General features: G+C 38.0%; 1 protein-coding gene across 2 annotated transcripts in view; it reads left to right on the top strand.

Moving 5' to 3' along the window:
* Positions 1-1,284: 1,284 nt before the first annotated feature.
* LOC130419079 (coronin-1C-A) overlaps positions 1,285-19,405 on the top strand; it is a 36,903-nt gene continuing 18,782 nt past the window's right edge. Inside the window, exons 1-2 of one of the 2 annotated variants that reach the window (XM_056745502.1) lie at positions 1,285-1,424; positions 14,856-15,055. In XM_056745502.1, the coding sequence (XP_056601480.1) occupies positions 14,858-15,055 (198 nt within the window). In that variant the 5' untranslated portion in view covers positions 1,285-1,424; positions 14,856-14,857. Of the gene's footprint in view, positions 1,425-3,370; positions 3,473-14,855; positions 15,056-19,405 lie in introns of those variants that run through there. The other variant, XM_056745501.1, reaches the window with a different exon arrangement.

Here is a 19,405-nt window from a genome sequence, read left to right as displayed (position 1 = left end):
GTTACCGGTTCTTGTCCTGAGACAGGTTCAGATCCCCAAGACGGGCCTAAAGTCACACCACATCTTCCAAGTGTGGACGAGAATGCCGTAATCGCTCTGTCTGGTGCCCCTCAGCATCACGAAAAAGGGTTTTTAAACATATTCACAAATAAGGCAACAGATGAATCCCATCAGGATGGATGCCCTGCAAGATTAGCGTTATCAGACAGCGCAGCGAACACATCTGTCTCACAAGACGTGCAGCATTCCTCCTTCGTGTGCAACCTAATAAGTATGCAAGCTAACGAGAAAGAAGATAAAGAGCAGAGCAAGCACGGTTCACATGTGCAAGCCTCCAAGAGTGAGAAACAGTCAAGCCAGCCTGATGAAAAGCAAGCAGCGGAGATCAGTCTGAACACAGATGATGCTTCCACAATCATGGAGATAACACAAGGTCCTCAGAAAAGCAAACATGTTTCTGATATGATAAAGGAAACTATTGAGTTGCAGAGGAAGATGAAGGAGTGGACCAAGCCAACAGAGACCCGGGTCGACCTGACCTTAGATACAACGCAGTGTGTGAAAGTAGCACAGATGAAAGCAGCATTCGATTCACCGAAAAAATCACCTGACAAAGCAATAGAAAGAAAAGCCTCAGTGAAAAAAGGTAAGACAGTTGCTGTTTTTGCACAGCTTTTTTATTGTGGATTTATTTGAATGCTTGGCTGAGAATGATTGTTGCTGCATGAATGCTGTTCCATTTCAACATGTTGTGATGTAAACATTTTTTTTTGAAACATGATCATAACATAGAATGTGTTTTTTAAAACCTTTTTTTTGACATAATGGTGCCATCTTGTGGCAATATTCTTATAACAAGATGATTTTATCATAGACGGTTTTATTAAATAGTCTACAAATTACGAATCGTCCAAAATTGATTTAACATCATTATTGTTTTTACATTTTTTAACAGTTCTTACATAAATGTGTCCATATATTATTGTGACCAAGGCTTTTATCTTCTGGATAGCCTACTATAAGATACTATAATCAATAAAATAAAATAAAATATAATTGTAAGTTATACTCGCATCACATTGTTTAGGACATGATAAACTGATTCTTCTTGTGAGTGCAGTCATGTAGTCCACACCAAACATCGTACCTGTTTACTCTCCGAACGGGTGGGGCCCCGAGTAATATATTTCGCGATTGCACATATTTGACGCCACTCATTTCGCACTCGTCCAATCGTATTTGTGTAAGGCGGGTCGTAATAAGGCAAGGCGTGGCTTCCGGCGCCCCTCAGACAAGTTGAGTGAGTGAGGTAGTCACAGGGAACGTTCGCGCGATCGGAGACTGCTGCTGGTGCATTACAGCTGTCTATATTTAAAAAAAACAGTCGGACAGGGATATATATTTTTCCTACGACAGCTAAGAAGGTAAGGACGAAAATACGCTCTTTCTAACGTAATGTTTGCGGCACGAGGCGAAGGTTCGAACTGGCATGCGCAAGTGCAACTTTGCTGGATTTGAAAATCTGACCATGCAAAGGGATCATGGCAGCGTGGATCAGGCCAGATGGGCAGATCTTCGGGGCTCAAAACGAGGGTTTTCTTTAACAGATTGAGCGCAAGAGGCATGTTTTATGTTTCAGTTGACATGCTTTCCTGGTTGGATATTTAATGCATTGGTGCGATGCATTGAAATTGATAAAATTCCTTTTGACTCGGTGATTGAACAGCGCTGATCTCTTGAAACAGAAGTTGATGTCGGTGCTTTTAAATTGTAAACTATTTTAAATTCATTCGTTAAGAATGTCAGATTATTGCCAATTTATATTATTTTAGATTCACATGATCACTAACTAAAAAATTGAATTTGACTCGATGAATCTTTGTGATCAGATTTGTAGAAGAGATATTTGGTGGGCGCCAAACTGATAACGTTTAATCTATTGAGAACACCAGCAAAGTTCTCACTGAATTTATGACACCACTCAGCTTGGTTTGATCATGGGAGTTGTAGAGCTGTCAGTTCAAAAACTGCTGCTCTGGGTTGTCCAATATTCACTGCTCTGAGCAAAACTGTAAACCACAATTTTGTTCGAATTTAATAAAAGAGACAAAAACCATAACAAGCAATCAAACACCGATCATTCACCTAATATTCCTCATGTTTCAAACCTAGGAGATAGCAGACAAGCTCGTGCTCGACACGTTTAGTGAGTTGATCGAACTTCCTGTAACGTTAGGCGTGGATTGTGCAGGCATATCCAAGATTTGCCCAAACATTGTATTTGAATTTCATTTTCCTATTTCGTAGTGTAATGCTAACTAGATCAGGATGACCTCACCCATTCGCTCTATGTTATACATCCAACCTTTTTCATTCCTGGACCCGCCTAGACAGGTATGATCAAGACCCACCAAAGTATTTAAAAAAAGAAAAGCAGGGAGAAGCACACATTTGCTTTCTTTTTGTAGAGAGTCTTTTTTCAGTTTCCTTGTCATTGTATGAATGAAATATAGTTTATTTGTATTATCAAAAATGATAGTTAAAGATATCAAAACCTTGTCATCGCCAGCAATTGATTGAATTTAAGTTTTGTGTGTCACACATCGAGGTTGCACATTCAACTCCACTAAGGGATTATGCATATTGCACATAGTATCGGAAGGAACATGTAGGAAAAATCTTTCGTGAAGAAGAAATGGGCTTTGGAAGTCATGAGTTTCCAACCTTTTTTCCTTTTACGTTTTTCTTTAACCCGCTGGGTTGTTTTGGTTTGACTCACCAACTTGCCAGCCTGTCGAAATAATAAGAAATAATGAAACCTTAAATTAAATAGTTTATTAAAATATTTGTGTAGTAATCATCAAACGGACAGTATGTTTTTGGATTTCACTTATTAAATTGCTTTCATCTTCTTCACAGTACCAGAAGTCCTCATTGAACAAGAATAGAAGTCTGTTATGGTTCAATCATTCATCTGCAATTGATTTTTATATTTATTTGTTTGTTTCAAGAGACGTGTCTTTGTTCCTGTTGTTTCTTTGTTTCTAGTGCATGACATTGCCTAAGGCCATGCTGAAATCTTCATGTGGTAATGTTTTGGCTGGACGTCAGAATGGATCAGCCGGTATGTGTATGCTTGTGTAGTGTACGTCATCGTATCGTCTCCTCTGTGACCGTATCCTTGTGTTCGTTGGGAAATGGGTCAGGGTGCTTAGATAAGTTAGTTAGGAGATGCAGGAAGTGGCTGTGGATAAGATGCAGCTTCAAGGAGTGTGTGTGTGTATAAGAGAGGAACTATGGACATCGGTAGGCAGGAAGAGACTTTTACAGGAAGTGTTATTTCCTCTTAAAAACGGACACATTTTAGGTTGCCTTTCATGGTGATCGGATAGTGTTCTTGTTACTTGAACATTCTTCAGAGCTGCATTCTTCAAAACATCAAACTTTGTGATGGATATCTCCCCATCAGCAGGTATGCAGGGTTGCATACAGCCCTTTTTAAGACCTGCATCTATCATTCTACAGCATCTTTTCATAAACCTTTTCTAAAGATTCTTGTTGCTCATTTTAGGACTAGAAGATTCTTATTAGGTACGCACCTGTCAAGCCTAGGATTTCTTGTTGGTTAGAGAAGAAGAAGGAGAAGGGTCACTTGTTCTATATTTTGTATATTATGAATATGAACAATTGCCTTTTATTCAGTGTTTCAATATATTAAGCGTGGCCTAAGACGACATGCATATTGTGTCTTATAAATGTACTTAAAACTTCATGATTGCAAAACTATTAAATAAGGATGTACAGATGTAGCCTACACTACCTTTTTATTTTACTCAATCGTTTTTACATAGGAACAAATGCAATTGCATAAAGTGTTTTTGATTTATTCGTAGTAAAATGATTATTTTTAAGTTAGAGATGACGTCACATGTCGTAGACGCTCAATAAAGACCCATAAAAATGGGAACATGGCCTATGAATCATATATTTTATGGCTGCAGTGAGTCTGTATGCTTTTTAATTAGCATTGTAACGGCCCAAAGATCATGATGTCTAACTTTTTTAGTTTAATTTGTTTTTGTTCATTGTTTACCCAAGTGAGGTGAACATGGCGACAAAGTGAAAGGAGATTTGTCTGTATAAGTGTAGAGAGCATCGGCATTAACTGACTTCTTGTCAGAGTTGCAAGTTTCTTGTTGCGGAGGTTCAGAATACCACCATCTTTTATAAATTTGTGCAATTAGTTCCGTTTTCTTCAGTCTGTTGAATTGAATATCCTCGTGTCCTGTGTTAAGATGTATATTCATCTTATAAAAAGCATTGTGTTAGAAGAAAGGTTTTGTGTTTAAATCCCAGGGAACACATGATTAAATGGAAACCTTGATCAGAACTGGATAAAAACATTTGTCAAGAAATGCGTAAAAGTAAAATGTAAGTGTATTCATTCAATATTTTGTGCAATAAAACATTCTTCCTTTTAAATTTGTTGAATACATGCCAGTTTCCAGTTATCCACAAGTAGGACACTGCTTCTTTAGCTATGGAGATTGTTTCTTTGACTTGGGCTTGTCATTCAAAATAGCCACGCAACTAGTCAATTATTCAAACTGGCTTTTGCACTTTCCTAATAATAGTATCCCATTTACGTAATTTGCTACAGCTCTCTGATTTATTGTGCTTCTGATGGCAGTGAATGAGATTGTCATGCAGGGCACAAGAATCTTGCGCCCTTATCTCTGTTATGAAAGGCAGCTAAATCTTAGCTGGGATTCCGTCACAGTGGCCCTCTTTGGCCCTGAGGCAGGAAGAGGATTTAGGTGGCGTCATCCCCCTCTGTATCGTAATGACAGGCAGACTCGTCCAGACTGTGGCTTTTGGCTCATTGGGAAGTGACAGCAGATTGCTCTTATAAAACATGATAAACAACGCATATATTATGTGAGTGCATCTCCATATTACAAAAATTCTCCATTTCTATGTTAGATATAATTCATATTCTGACTTAATTTGTTATGTTTTGATAAGGGTGTGTAGGTATTTGCATAGGTGATGCATCGGCTTCCATTTGCCTATTCCAGCCACTGATTGGCTAATGCTTATATGGCAGTCTACGATTAAAACATGAGCTTAACATGACTCAAAACTGCTAAACAGGCAACCACTGAAAAACCTTTGGGAACAGAAACTCGCTGTCACTGGTCGTGCTGTGGGATGGACCAAACCCTGTCTGACAAGGAAGTAAGCAGTATTATCACTCAACTAGTGATAGATCAATACAAGCCAATTAACCTCTTTAAACCACAGTCAAATTGCTTTGAAGCCGAGATGGCCAAATTCGGCCAGGGAGCTTTCTATGACAAGCAAATGAAATCGAAATGCACTTTGCAAAGAGGAAATTAACCTGTACCCGTGGTGAGACTAAACAATCTGTCCAGGCCAGAGGTTTTAATTTTCCGTCATTTTGACAGTCAGGCTCGTAAATAAATCGTCATAATCTATTTTTACCCGTTATGGTGTAAGGTGATGTTACCTAGCATATTTTTTTTAGGTCCTTCTTTGGTTTATGGAGTGTCCAACAACAAGTTTATGTACATACAATGTGTAAAAAGACTATATTGTCGTAACCTTACTTCTTGACTAACTCTCAAATGATTCGTTCCGCGATTTATCCGTCTAGGCCCCGCCTACCCGCTAACCTTGTGTCATGTGATTGGTCAGATGGTATAGTCTGTTGTTATTGGTCAAACGCGTTCATCATTTGTCGCAAATGGAACCCCCCTACCATCATTACAGTATTACGGTTTACATGTGGTTGGATGTCATGTATATTCTATGTGTAGCTAGAGATAGCGGCGATTTTACCGTACCAGTTTGAGCCCGAGTCTGACGAGGAAGCATCAGAAGACGCTAATCCACAACAAACTCCGCCACGACTGGAGCAGGATGTTTGTCAGTGGCAAGTGACAACTCTTGTCATAAAAACTCCCAGTGTGACAACATGCCTGTTGTGCTTTTGCTCATCACTGAAATAAAATATATATTTTTCTTAAAATCCTGTTAATACGTTAGTAATACTATTATTTCGTCTGATCTGTGCGTTGTCGTGGTACATAGATAGAGCATTTCAGAAAGTCGACGTTATGAAAAATGATTGTAGTTTCACCCAAATATATCTATATAGAAGCACGTGCGGCAAATGTGTCAAAATGCAAAGTTAATAGCAAGATAAACAAACTGTAACACCCCAGAAATAACGCTACATGCTAATGTTAGTGTTATATAATTTAGCTAAACACAGACATAAGGTACAAAAATATGTCTTGAAGTTAAGACAAAATCAATAGTCACACTTACAGGTTGGGATTCGGTGGAGCTAACAGGTCCAAATAGAGTTGGTATTTCCCCCTCTATCAAGGATAGTCGTTTCACATACCCTGCAGTGAACGCGCCAAGATTATTTAACCAATCTTCGGTTAAATGTCGCGTGCACAGTTAAACCCTGGGGTTATACTCCTTTGGTATCGTTGGAAAAATTAATTGTTACCATTTTTTTTCCCTCAGACGTTCTTCCTTTGGTAGTTGAAATAAGACCGACTTAGTTTCACACCGTAGAACACAGGTTCTAGACATGATACACACGCATCACGAACGAGTGACAGTGTTTGGGGGAGGAGAAAAGTTCTCACGGCAGTCTCAGCAAAACGTAGGCGGGGACTATGTGTAGTGACGTAGATACGCAGGTGAATAGTAGATTCCACGTGTCGTTTGTGTGATTCAGAGTTGACTCCCATTTTTACAAGCAAATGACTTTATTTAATCACCTTCGGACTTACAACTTGGCCGACAGCTTACTTTCAAACACGGCAACAGAACAGACTGCATGAAATGTCATTTTCATGATCTCATGCTACATACTCTGAAAATACAACTGAAAACCCAATAAAGCCAAAGTTGTTTACATATCTAATGTCTCTGTTGTCAGACATAAAATAATATTTACAGAAAAATCTTTGTTAATATGTCCAGTAATAATGACAGGTGCTTGTAAACCCTGTTTTGTAATCATTCTGTGAAAGTATAACCTTGTAGACAGAAAGCAGAGTGTTGCGGCGAGCCAAACAGAGATGCTGTGTTTCCAGATAGAATGTGAAACATGTTTGTTGGTTTTATAATTTTCAGATGTTTTATAATATAGTTTTCATTATTTTACAAACAATCTCATTTTTCTTCAGTATTGTCCAGCCCAACTTGTACTCACGTATGTCGACAGCAAGGGTGCCATAAGGGCCTATGTAATGTCAATGCTTGCCTCTGCTTATACAGCGTTGTGTCTGGGTGGGCTGGAGTAGGTGAATGTGTTATATTTTGGAATATGTGGGATTTGAAAACCAAATCCTGTATCCTGTATCGTGTGTCTTAGTCAACTGTAGCATGGCTCTGTCTAACCTACATGTCTGCCCAATTTCTTAAAGGGGTTCACCCAAAAATGAAGATGCTGTCATGAATCACTAACTCTCTTGTTGTTCTAAACCTATATCAATTGGTTAGGTTGAACACAAAGATATTTGGAAGAATGTTAGCAGCTTACATTTCTGGGACATCATGGACTACCATAGCAGAACAAATGTAATGGTAGTCAAATGTGCCCCTGAACTTTTTGCTTTACTAAATTCTTTAAAAGATCTTATTTTGTGTTAAACAGAACAAAAGCCACACAATTATGTTTCCTGCTATGGTATTCATTTCTGCCCCAGAATTTGCTAACATTCTTCCAAATATCTATCTTTGTGTTCAACCAGACAAATATATGACATTTATACAGGTTTGGAACAACTAGAGAATGAGTATTCATGAAAGAATTTTCATTTTTGGGTGAAATAATAACTTCCATTTATTTTTCCGTCAGTGTAATAATTCACTCTCGTATGCAATTTCTCTGCCCGCGTTTTATCAGAGCTGTGCAATGCACCTGCAGATAGATACAGTCGTGCATCCATAATATGTAAAGGTCCGGGGACTTTCACAGCACACTTTGCCCGATTGTCAACCTGGACGAAAGTTACCCTGTCATGCCATTCTAAAACAAGGTCATTTATTTAATTTTGAAAGAGGAAGAACACGTGTTCTCAGATCAGATTTGGATAAGATCTATCTAGCTCAACTCTTTCTGTTCCCCATGAACCCTGTGATGCGACGGGGCCGCTTGACAAGGGTTCCTTTGTGCTGTGCTGAATACAGGAAGTGAAGGAATCGCTTCAGATGGTTGTGGAGGCGGTATCCCTTGCTCTGATTCATTGGCCGGAACTCAACGTGAGGTGAGAGTTTGGCCTTTATTGAAAAAGAAGAGACGTTTGTTGTTCTTGATTGTTGAATTGAGTGAGGGTTTGATCAAGATCATTTTCAGATTGCTCTGATAATCTCTAAAGTTCTTCTTTTAAAAAAAACCAACTTCCCTGTTCAGTTGAACAAGCGACAGCAATTTGGTTTATAGCCCATCCCTATGTCCATTCAAGTGGGGACAGTCTGAGTTTTAAAGGTATTGTTTGCTCCCGAGTAATATCCTTTCATTTATTCACCCTCATTTTTTCAGTGAGGGCCAATGTTGTTTGGTGACCAGCATTTTTGAAAATATAATTTTGGGGCCCTGGAGTTTGGTCACAGCATGTTCTCATCCAGCCTCTCAGGTCCAAACTGACTAGACAGGTCAGGCATGACTCAAAAATGGTACACAACATGTACATTCAACTTTCCAGATATTTGCAAAAATAGCTGGGGCTTGTGATTTTGTTTTCATTGTAGATTATTTTACCCAGAGGTCCAGTGAGCTCCACCTTTCCTGTGCTTTAACAGATGATGTAATTAGATTAATGACTCACTTGGAATTACCTTAAATGTGGTGAAGTATTCCAAACTTTACCAGTAATTCTACTTAAGTATGGACAGATGGATGGAAGAAATTTTACTCTCTGATTTGCTCTCTGCCTACATTCCTTGTTGATTCCCTCTATTTTATGGTTGTACACGTGTTCTAAACCTTACATGCACATGTCATGTGATTTTGTTTAGGTCAAGCAGTCTTGCATCCTAAGTAGGTTTGCTGGTCTCCCAGCTTGGTTGCTGGGTAAGAGGGGCTGGATGACCAGCGTAGACCTTCTTGGCCAGCTATATCCAACATACAAGTTAAGACCAGCAAACCAGCTTAGCATGGTTGTTTTATCAGCAGGTTGACTTTTACTCTTTACTCCCTTCAAAGCCTTAATGTAGGTCAGTAGGTAACCCACTTTTTCAAGCGTGTGTCCAGAGTAGATCAGGTTAACTTAAAATCTTAGACTGACCCTTGTTTTCCTGACACACTGTGCGGCTTGGAAGACCAACAAACTTGTTTTTTTACCACAGCTAGTTTTGGATGACAACACGTTTTGCCATCTGTAACCAATTTTGTTCCTGTAGGCAGTCTGCTAACATGTCTGGTGTGACCGTGTAAAATCCACCCTCTGTTTTTTTGTGGTATAATTTGTGAAGTTTTTAATGGGTAAAGAATGTGAAAGCGATCCTCCCCGACTCATTGTTCTCATTGTAGCATTCCATCGAAAACCTTCCAGCTGCTTTCTGGACATTGTCTGGAATTTTATACATTGGTGCTTAGGTTATTAATATTTCCAGCTCAATCTGTCTAAGACTTTATAAAAATGACCACAGTTGGGGCAAAAATAAGTACATTTACACCACATCAGTACGTGTTGTGTGTTTTGTCTTGAGGGTCAGTACAGGCTTGGCATTGCTCATTTACTCTGCTCGTTTATTCTTGAATGTTGATACATATAAGCTTTCAGTTGCACAATATGGATGAAAATCACTGTGTCTGCAGACATTCCAAGCATGCAGCAAAGATCAGTGTCTGGTCAGGAGTTTTAGGCAGTAAGTTGGCTTGCAATTCTGTTTAACTTGTTCCAAAAGATAAAGACTAGTTAGAACGAGCAAAGGATTGTTTGGACAGAGCTGTTTAAATAGGTGTCAGAGCGAGACTGTAAGACATAAACATTTATAAACAAATAGGATGGTATAGTGACTTTGGATGGATTTATCATAGCTGGTTTCTAGGGATCAAACTAGAAAGGGGGTCTACAGAAGTTAAGAGTAGACTACAGAGTCTTCAGAAAAGTTCATTCACCACCAGATGACAGGTTTTCACCCAGCTTGGCTTGGTTCTAGGGCTGCGCTTATCAATTATCAGATTTTTCCATCGATTAATGGGGTATTCGGATAATAAGTACTTTTTCTTTATTAAAGAGCAATTCAAAGTATACAAGCGATACAAAAGACAGGTCTTTTAAAATAAACAACCAATTTTTACCTTTACCTCAACTTTTTTAGAAAAATTAACATATTTATTTCTGAAATTTTCTGTATGAATGGCACGAAACGGCTACTTGTTAGCAACATTGTAAGTACTTTTGCTCATGATGAATTCATTTCAGTTGTTTCATGTCAGTTGTTATTTTAAATATTAAAATAGACTACTAGGACTTCACTTTAGCACCAGAGCCTCGAACACATTTCTCAGTTACCAGGCCTTTCTATGTTTCATACACACTGTGGCTGTCAGAATATAAAATAAATGGCTTGATAAAACATTAGATTTTAACTTTTTACATACACATTCCATTGGGCTCAACTGATTAAATATTATTTATTAAAAAAAATATTGTCTGGACCTCAGGCGCATTAAAATATATAGAGACCCTACATCCCCTCAAAGTCGTAAACCTAGGGGAAACAGTGGTCTCCGTCTAGAATGTCATCCTGTCATGCAGTTTCGAATTGAAATTATGATGCCTGGCAATACATTTGTGCCGTTATGCTTTTTCTTGAAACATCTCTTGTTGCCTTTTTAGGCCTTTTCAGTCCGATAAATTTGTTACGGAGTAAGGTTCCTCGCCACATGTGCTGACAACAATATCGAGCCTTTCAGCCAGGGATTCTGTGGTGTAATTATTTTGGGGATTTGATTTGTATAAATGAACGCTTTATGGAGTTACTGTATGTAACTGACTTAATGGCTGTTGGATGGTCTGGGTTGCCATGACTCATGGACGTGTCAAGACAGGCTTTTGTATGGTAGAATGATGCAGCAAATTGTGCTAGTCAGAATGTAGTTTGCAGTTGATGGACAGATACTTAAATGGACAGTTCACCAAAAATGAAAAGTCTGTCATTTACTCACCTCACTTTTGTATTTAACAGAACAAAAAAGGGTTTGGAACAACTCAAGGGTGAGAAAATGATGACAGAATTTTCATTTTTGACAGCAATTTTCATCATCAATGTTCGAAAGTCAGTAATTTTAAAGGGACAGTTCATCCAAAAAAAACAAATTCTGTCATTTAGTCACCTTGAGCTGTTCCTGTCAGCAATAGTTAGTGCTGTCAGCAATATTGATATTTCGAAATGTATCAGCAATGGTGCCCCAGCAAAATATCTTCTTTTGTTTTTAAGCAGATTTTCATACTGTGGTGGTTAATGGTGGCCAAGAACTGGTCACAAGCATTCTTCCAAATATCTTTCTCTGTTTTCAACAGAGCAAATATATATTTATACAGATTTGGAACAATTGCTGAGTAAATGAAGACAGAATTTTTAGGTGAAATGTTCCTTAAAGTAATATTACTAAGATTTTTAAAGGTTTTGAGTGATGGCATTAGTCAGCTAAAGTAGAGGAATTTTGCGTATTAACTCCTTTTTCGGCAAAAACAATATATTTGTGTAATTTGGTAATACATCAGACAGTGCTTTTTGCTGCATATTGTACCTACGTTTTGGCCTTAAAAGGCCAAATTTATTCTCTGCGTAGCTTTTTTTTCATTCTTTCCAGTGGTATTTTGCTGGTGTTGCTAGGCAACTCATGAGTGTTGGTAAATACAGGCTGGATTTCACCATGTGTTATTTGGCAGCAGATGTCTGTTCCGTTTCTGAAAATCGGACTACAGCAAAGCTCCGCCTTTAAACAGTCAACCGCTCGGCCTTTTGACTATGATAACCTGTGGATTCAAATCTTACTCTCTCGCTCGTGTTGCTCTCTCTCTCTTGTTATCTCTTTTGCTCCACCTGGCCTACAGCACAGCTGCAAAGAAAACTTTTGACCCTAGCAACTTTCGATGTTAAACAAGTGTACTGCTGTATGGTTTGGAAGGGTTGTCATGTGACAATCTGCTGTGCAAATGTGAAGACTAAAGACCAGCAGCAGGGTATTTGTGAGCCAAGTGAAAACAAGGTCAAAATTTATGGCTGGATCCATGGGCACTTGAGACATTTTTTAGAGCAGTACAGATGTCAACGTGCAATTATCATGCTTGTATGAAAGGTGTGAGACCAATAAAAATAGCAAGAATGGTCAATGCATTTGCATAATCTTCATTGACCGAGTAAAATGAGGTACGGCTTTACGACTCACCCTTGTTGTTTTCCTTATATTAGCCTACATGCACTGAGGTTGCATAACCAAGTGTCTTGCCCTGCAGATCAGTCCAAGATGGCATTAGGTTCGGGTTGTGCTGTTTAATGCTGTTGAACTGGATTAGTCTTAAAATCTACATGAAGTCAAAATGGAGTTTTCTGGTGTTGCAATTCAGCAGTGCAGTATTCCAAATAAAGTTTTTTATTTGATCTAAATAGATTTTTTTGCTCCTTTGCTTTCTTTTTTAGCGGTCATCCGAAATCCTTTTTACTTTTTCATTCATCCTCTCCAACCATGTACTGGTATGTAAGTTCTCACCATCCAATCAATTCCAGACAGAAGAAATAAGTGCCGCCCACATATTTTCCTTTACATTTTTCTAGAATATCAGATTTTGGAAGAAGCTGAAAGTGTTTGCGAAACGGCGTTTCTCAAATTTAACGACATATCATCCTTGTGTTAGAAGTTGGGTTCTTGTGTCAGTGTTTTAAATCTTAGCACTTGTTGAGAGTTAGCAGGGTTAAACATCAGTTTGGGTCCCAGTATATAGCCCATGGGCGTAGTTGGAATTTTAGTGCACTTTTTGAATGGTTCACTTGGAGTTCAACACAATCTTTACAGACTTTTATTGTTTAAGAACACCAATTTGGACCAGACCTTTTCCGGGGCATTTGTGTGATGTTTTCATTCTAATACAGTACTGTAAGTAATCACCATGTTGAATTGTAAACACAACTCTTAGATTAATTATAATGAAATAAGAATGACATGATAGTGTCGTGACGCACCAAACGCTTCAGATGTACATTGGGTGTGAAAATGGGATTCACCTTTGTGTAAGCTTTGTTTTCATGGTTTTTAGGTGTGCCATGTGATGAATTTCACAAAGATGAGGTATTACTTGACATATGCTCTGAATTATACCTTTGTACTTGGAATTTATGTGCTCGAGCTGTGTTATATCAGAGATATTGTTGTGATTGAGTTTAACAGGCAGGAGTATGTAAGCAATGCCTCTTTATTCTTCTACAAACAGAATTTTGCAGTTGAAAGTGAATGTATGCGTTTGCTCGGTTTGCGTTGGCTAGGGTGAGACAGGTGACATAATGTATTTTTTTTAATGAATCTATTCCATACCAAATATTCTGCATTTATATGACTGCAACCATTGTACCTGTTGTTTTAGCTTGTCTGCTGTGCAATATCCTATCCCCTGCCAATATCAACCATGTTTAAGTGTTAACCTTCATTCTCTAAAACGTCGATTCATGTTCAAATTTCAGAAATCTATTCATTCACATGTGAAGTCCTGCAGGCAGAATTCGATCTCGGTCATTCATCTTAAGATCATGTTTTTTGTTAACCTGTTAGGTAAATGGCCAGTAGAGGAATAGCATGTGATAGGTGTAATATCCTTTACGCTACGTTGTACACTCCATTATCAGGAGCAAAGTTCAGATTTCTCCATTAGCAGACTTCCACGCCTACAAAACACGAGTGGTTTCCTGACCTCAATACACCCCCATCCCCTGCTGCTCTACTGGCCTCAAGGGACCCCATTTCCCTCTACTTCTGCTACTGGATGTGCACTATTGGATATTTTCGCATCCATTACACCTTAATATACTGTTTTGTAACACCAAAGTTAAAAAATATATATTTTTGATATGAACTATATTACAGTCATTTATGTTTGTGTCCATCCAGTCTCAGTGTTTCTGCTGTTTTGGTTGGGCCTCAATTGTTGAGATTGAAAAGTAGCACAGAAACTAAATGTTCTCGTAATTCTGGTTTGCTTTCAAACTGAAACAAGCTACAACAGAGAGCAAAGAAGCCAAAATGAAGCAATGACGCTAATATGGAATATACTTTGTGAATTTACACTACCTCTTAGTTTGAAAATCATCTGGTTTGAGGGCTGGCAGATTTAGCATGTTTCACCTTGAATATTAATTGTTTTATTAGCATTTTAAGATTTATTTATTTAAAAATCATTTTAATATAAATGATTTTTAAGACTTAAAAATCAGGTGACGTGACAATTTGATTTGATGTAGCACTGTTCTGTTCAGATAACCGTTGATATTTAAAGCCACGTTTTTACCATAAAAGAAATATGTTTACGCATTTGGTACATTTTTATTTATATATATTTTTTAATCATGTGATCACATGCAATGCTCTACTGCATTGCTTTTACACCTACTGCGTGTTCTTGTGTCACCAGCCATGTAAAGTTAGTATGAATATGTGGAATCTCAACCATTTCAAATGGCATTTCCTCCACTTGACTGCTTTATAGATTGAATAATGAGACTTGTTCATATCTTCTCAGTTCAAGCACTCAAGCGTTTATCACGTGATTGCATCTTTGTCATTCGCATCCTGTTCTTCTCTGCAGATATGTTCAAACGGGTTGTGCGACAGAGCAAGTTCCGGCATGTGTTCGGGCAAGCGGTGAAGAATGACCAGTGCTACGATGATATCAGGGTGTCCCGGGTGACGTGGGACAGCGCCTTCTGTGCCGTCAACCCCAAATTCGTCGCCCTCATAGTGGAAGCCAGCGGAGGCGGAGCATTCATGGTTTTGCCACTACATAAGGTGAGTACTCTTAACACGTTCACTTAGCTTTTGTCTATTTTGCGAGTGAAACTTGTTTTCCGGCTGCATTGAGTCTAGATTTGGACTAGTGGATTCCGAATCCTGTTATTTACACATTCCATCTGTTTGTTCTGCGTGTCTGAGTGAATGAACTGAACAGTTTAACGTGGTACACGCGTGATGCTCATGAATTTGTCTGTGTCTGCGCTTTATGAGGACATGAACACATGAACTTCATCTCCAGAGTTGCTCTGAGAGTTTATTTCGCGAACATTTTATTGTTTGAGTGAAGAAACAGACATAATAAAAATAAGCGTCTTCTGACAACCTGGCAAAGTAAAAGTCTGGTATCTGGAGAAAATATTACTATTTAATAGTAAAAAAAAAGAAACTCATTTAGATAAACTAAATGCATCATGCATAAGCTGATGTTAGTTGCTTACCTTTGAAATTATTCTTTCTATTTTTATTAATGTTTCTTATTTAAACATTTGTGTTTAAGTGCATTTTGAATGTAATATTGCAATGGAATGTACTAAATGGGTTTAGTTGTGTTTTGATTAATGAATGCAATAAATATGTACATTTTTCTAAAAAGGAAACAAATAAGTTGTTCATTTTAAGAGACCTGTCTTATTTTTTCTTGTATATTTAGTATTTAGTACTTATTATCCGAATACCCAATCAATCGATGAAAAAATAAGTAGAAAAAAAGCTTTTTTCAGCTGTGACCAATGATCTATATAAATGACTGGATTTCGCATAGAGAGCTAAACCAACGGCAGGTCGGTGAAGCCAACGGAAGCGATTGGGCCGCCATCTTGTATGACCAACTGACAGAAAGCGCCTTTGACTTAGTCAAAATGACAATCTAAAAGAACCAGTTTTTCAGCTTATCAGGCGCACGATAAATTTTTAGTTTACATATGTGCTTTAATTAATTGTTACTTATGTTTTTCCAATGTTAATGTTTATTTTGGGCAGAATAGCGACGTATAGAAGGTAAGTGTGTATTGCACACTGTTGTAATGGCACATGTGGAAATGTTTAGAAATAAAGCTTCATGACCTAAAGATCATTTACACCCTGTATTTATATATATTAAGATGTCAGAATAAGCACATTTGTCATATGTTCAGGTGTCTCGTTAGTCTGCTGATCTGATATTTTCGCTACTGTAATGAAAATGAACGTAACTCACTCTAATACATGTACATTTATGCATTTGGCAGATGCTTTTATCCAAAGCGACTTATATTGCCTTATCCTTTACAATTGTTTCAAAGTATGTGCAATCCCCTGGGGTTGAACACACGACCTTGGCGTTGTTGGCGCCATGCTCTTGCCAGTGAGCTGCAGTAAAGCTAAATAAGCTTTTTTTGAAATAAACATTTCTGTTGCAAGAATTTACTGTGGGGCTTTAGATATAAAAAGGGGGACTGGTAAGTTAATGCTTTATCATTAATGTGTGATAACTCCCTGTTCATTTAATAGAACGTTTGGGCATACCAACATGGCGGCACGGTAGCTTTAGTGTAATGACGTCATTAGCAATCCAGTCATTTATATAGATCAGTGGCTATGACCCTTGACATAATTGATGGAAGCTTGATTTAGAATTGAACTTCTACACCTGAAGCTTTAAATTTGGTGGAGAACATCAGCTTTTGATGAACCTTAAGGAATTTTTTTTTTTTATTACACTGTGAAAAGTGATTTTTTTTTGGTGTTTTTGAGAAAGGAAGAATGTAAGTGAGGCAGTACAGATCCTTGTAGACACGGTCTTAGTTTTGAATGGGCTTATGGTCTTTGTTCGGGTTTGAGTGCACACACATGTAATTACAGCCTCACGCTCTGGTGGTTTTGCAATGATTAAGGTGTGATTCATCGGACGTCTGCCTTGATCTATTTGTGTCAGAGTTGTTAAGAGTGGAAGAAAGACACGCTGGATGTCTTTGGGGCTTTGGTGAGCATGTCTTACCTACATTGCTGAAACATACATACTCTTTATGTTGCGATTTAACCATTTAGTTTCTATCAATTCAATTTTACCTAACCACTGTTACATTACAGTAATTCATTCATTTACTCCCCCGCCTTGTTGTAAATGCGTTACAGCTATATTTTACATGTATAAGTATTGTAGGCAACATTAACTTACTGGAACAGCATTGACATTTTTCTCTTGTCGTACTGAAGCGATTTCTTATCCATTGATGTATGGATATCTTGTTCCTTACTGGATTTCTAAGCTTGAATGTAATGACAAAAGTCAAATTTCCAGGGCTGAATCTGCAGCGATTTGTTATTCGATATGTGAAGGTCTCATATTTGTTGGGGTTTCATTACAGCAGAGGTTAATGCACTTCCCTCTTTAACCTTCTGTCACAGACTCAGAATATTGTGTTACAAAGGCAGAGATTTGTTTCTTCTAGATAAAGAGTGTGTCACCCTGTCTTGCGCATACGTGAGTGTGCATGTTTGCACATGTTGAAGTGTGCGGTTCACTCTCTGATTCGCAAAGAATGTTTCTCAAATCTTCTACCGTTTAGCCCCTTTCTGGATTTACATAAATGTACAATTTAATGTTTTGCATTAAATTGGTGTTGTTAAACATTTTTATCTGTCCAAGACCATTTATCTGTCCTTTGTTTTTAAAAGCACAGTGTAGTTTTTGTGTGTTTCACGTAGGTTTAAACACATAGGTGTGTCATTTTGGAGGATCTATTGAAAGAAATGAAATGTAATATACATAACTATGTCTTCAGGGGTGTATGAAGACCTAACATAATGAAGCGTTATGTTTTTATTACCTTAGAATGAGCTATTTCTATCTACATGCACCGTATGGAATTCGCTATGTTTTTTCTACAGTAGTCCTAAACGGACAAACTGATTACCAGAGCATGTTTGTATATACATCTCCTTTGGGAAAGAAGCAAAAACTGCCTCAGTAGTGCTTCGAAAGGGAGGGATGAGGGGTAGAGTGGGCTAGAGGTCGACCGATATCCGTTTTTCAAGGCCGATACCGATTATTTCCATGTGAATTAGACCGATAACCGATATTTTGAACCGATATATATATATGGTGTAAAACAGTAAATTTATATAAAAATTAAGAACACAGGCTATGAAACATTTGAAACATTTTAATTCTGACTGAGATATCTTAATCATAACACTTATATTAATAATAACAAAAGAAAGAAGGGGGCACCCAGCAGAATTCTGTAAACCACAAGCAACACAGTAAACAACTACAAGCAACAAATAATTGTAGTAGGTCCCTAAAGTTTCCATCGACTACAATTAAGTAAAATTGAAGAGAGTTAAAATAACCCACAAACTGTATGCTTTATGATTAATCCCATTTTTAGTATGTGTAATGACATTTTTCATATTTCTCTTTTTTAGATTAGATTATGGTTTTCTAAATTTCATCAACATTGGTTTATTAGACCACGAGAGCGCTCTGACTGAAGACCAACGATTCAAGTTTTTTATGCTTTAAAATGGCTTGTATTTTTGAAATGGTGTAACTTAAAATGAGGTGGAAAACGCCAACTCGATGAATTACAAGAAACGCGTGTGCAGTGTGCTGCTCGTTTGCAGAGCAAAATCATTGTTATACTATGGATGTGAATTATATCTACATGATGATAATAATGCGTAAATCCTGCGAAACCTGCAGGAAACCCGCAAAGCTGCTCCGAAATTCAGGCACTATTTCACTATTTCAACGTCTGATGCTGCCTTACCTCAGAGAGCATGAACACGAAGCAGCTCCAGTTAGTAAGTGCTTTCGGTGTGAGAGTTAAAAAACTTTCTGTTACGCATCCTCCCACGTTGATTGGCCGGACTCGTGACTTAGTCCCAACAAATCAGAGGGGCAGTAGGCGGGCATTACTCTAGGCAACAAACTAGAGTGACGCGTTCCGACTGCTCTCACTAAATACATGGCTGCAGCGGAGTCAAAAAGCGCATTTCAAAATTAAATGACTTTTTGGCAAATCGCCTTTTGAAAATGACCGATATTGATTATTGGCTAACTAGCAACCTCACTGCTAAATCCCACTAAATTTTATACACTTGACCTTTAAAGCGGGCGTAACACACAGGGTTTCTGCCAATCTCATACTAATCTGGAGTACCTATAGAGTAGTATTGCATACTTCGTATCTTCGAAGAGTATTTAGTTTTAGTTTGATCACATTTATAAAAGATAGTAACAGCTTTACGATTGTTTTCCGAAAACATATGGCCCGTCCGGGGGGAGGGGTAGACTGAACCAAAGCACGTGCGCACCCATTGTCAACAAAACACAGACATCAGTTTCACTCACCACATGCG

Source organism: Triplophysa dalaica, chromosome 4, assembly GCF_015846415.1.
Source record: "Triplophysa dalaica isolate WHDGS20190420 chromosome 4, ASM1584641v1, whole genome shotgun sequence".
Taxonomy (NCBI): Eukaryota; Metazoa; Chordata; class Actinopteri; order Cypriniformes; family Nemacheilidae; genus Triplophysa; species Triplophysa dalaica.
The sequence above is the reverse complement of the archived record's forward strand: the minus strand, read 5'-3'. Positions and strand labels throughout refer to the sequence as shown.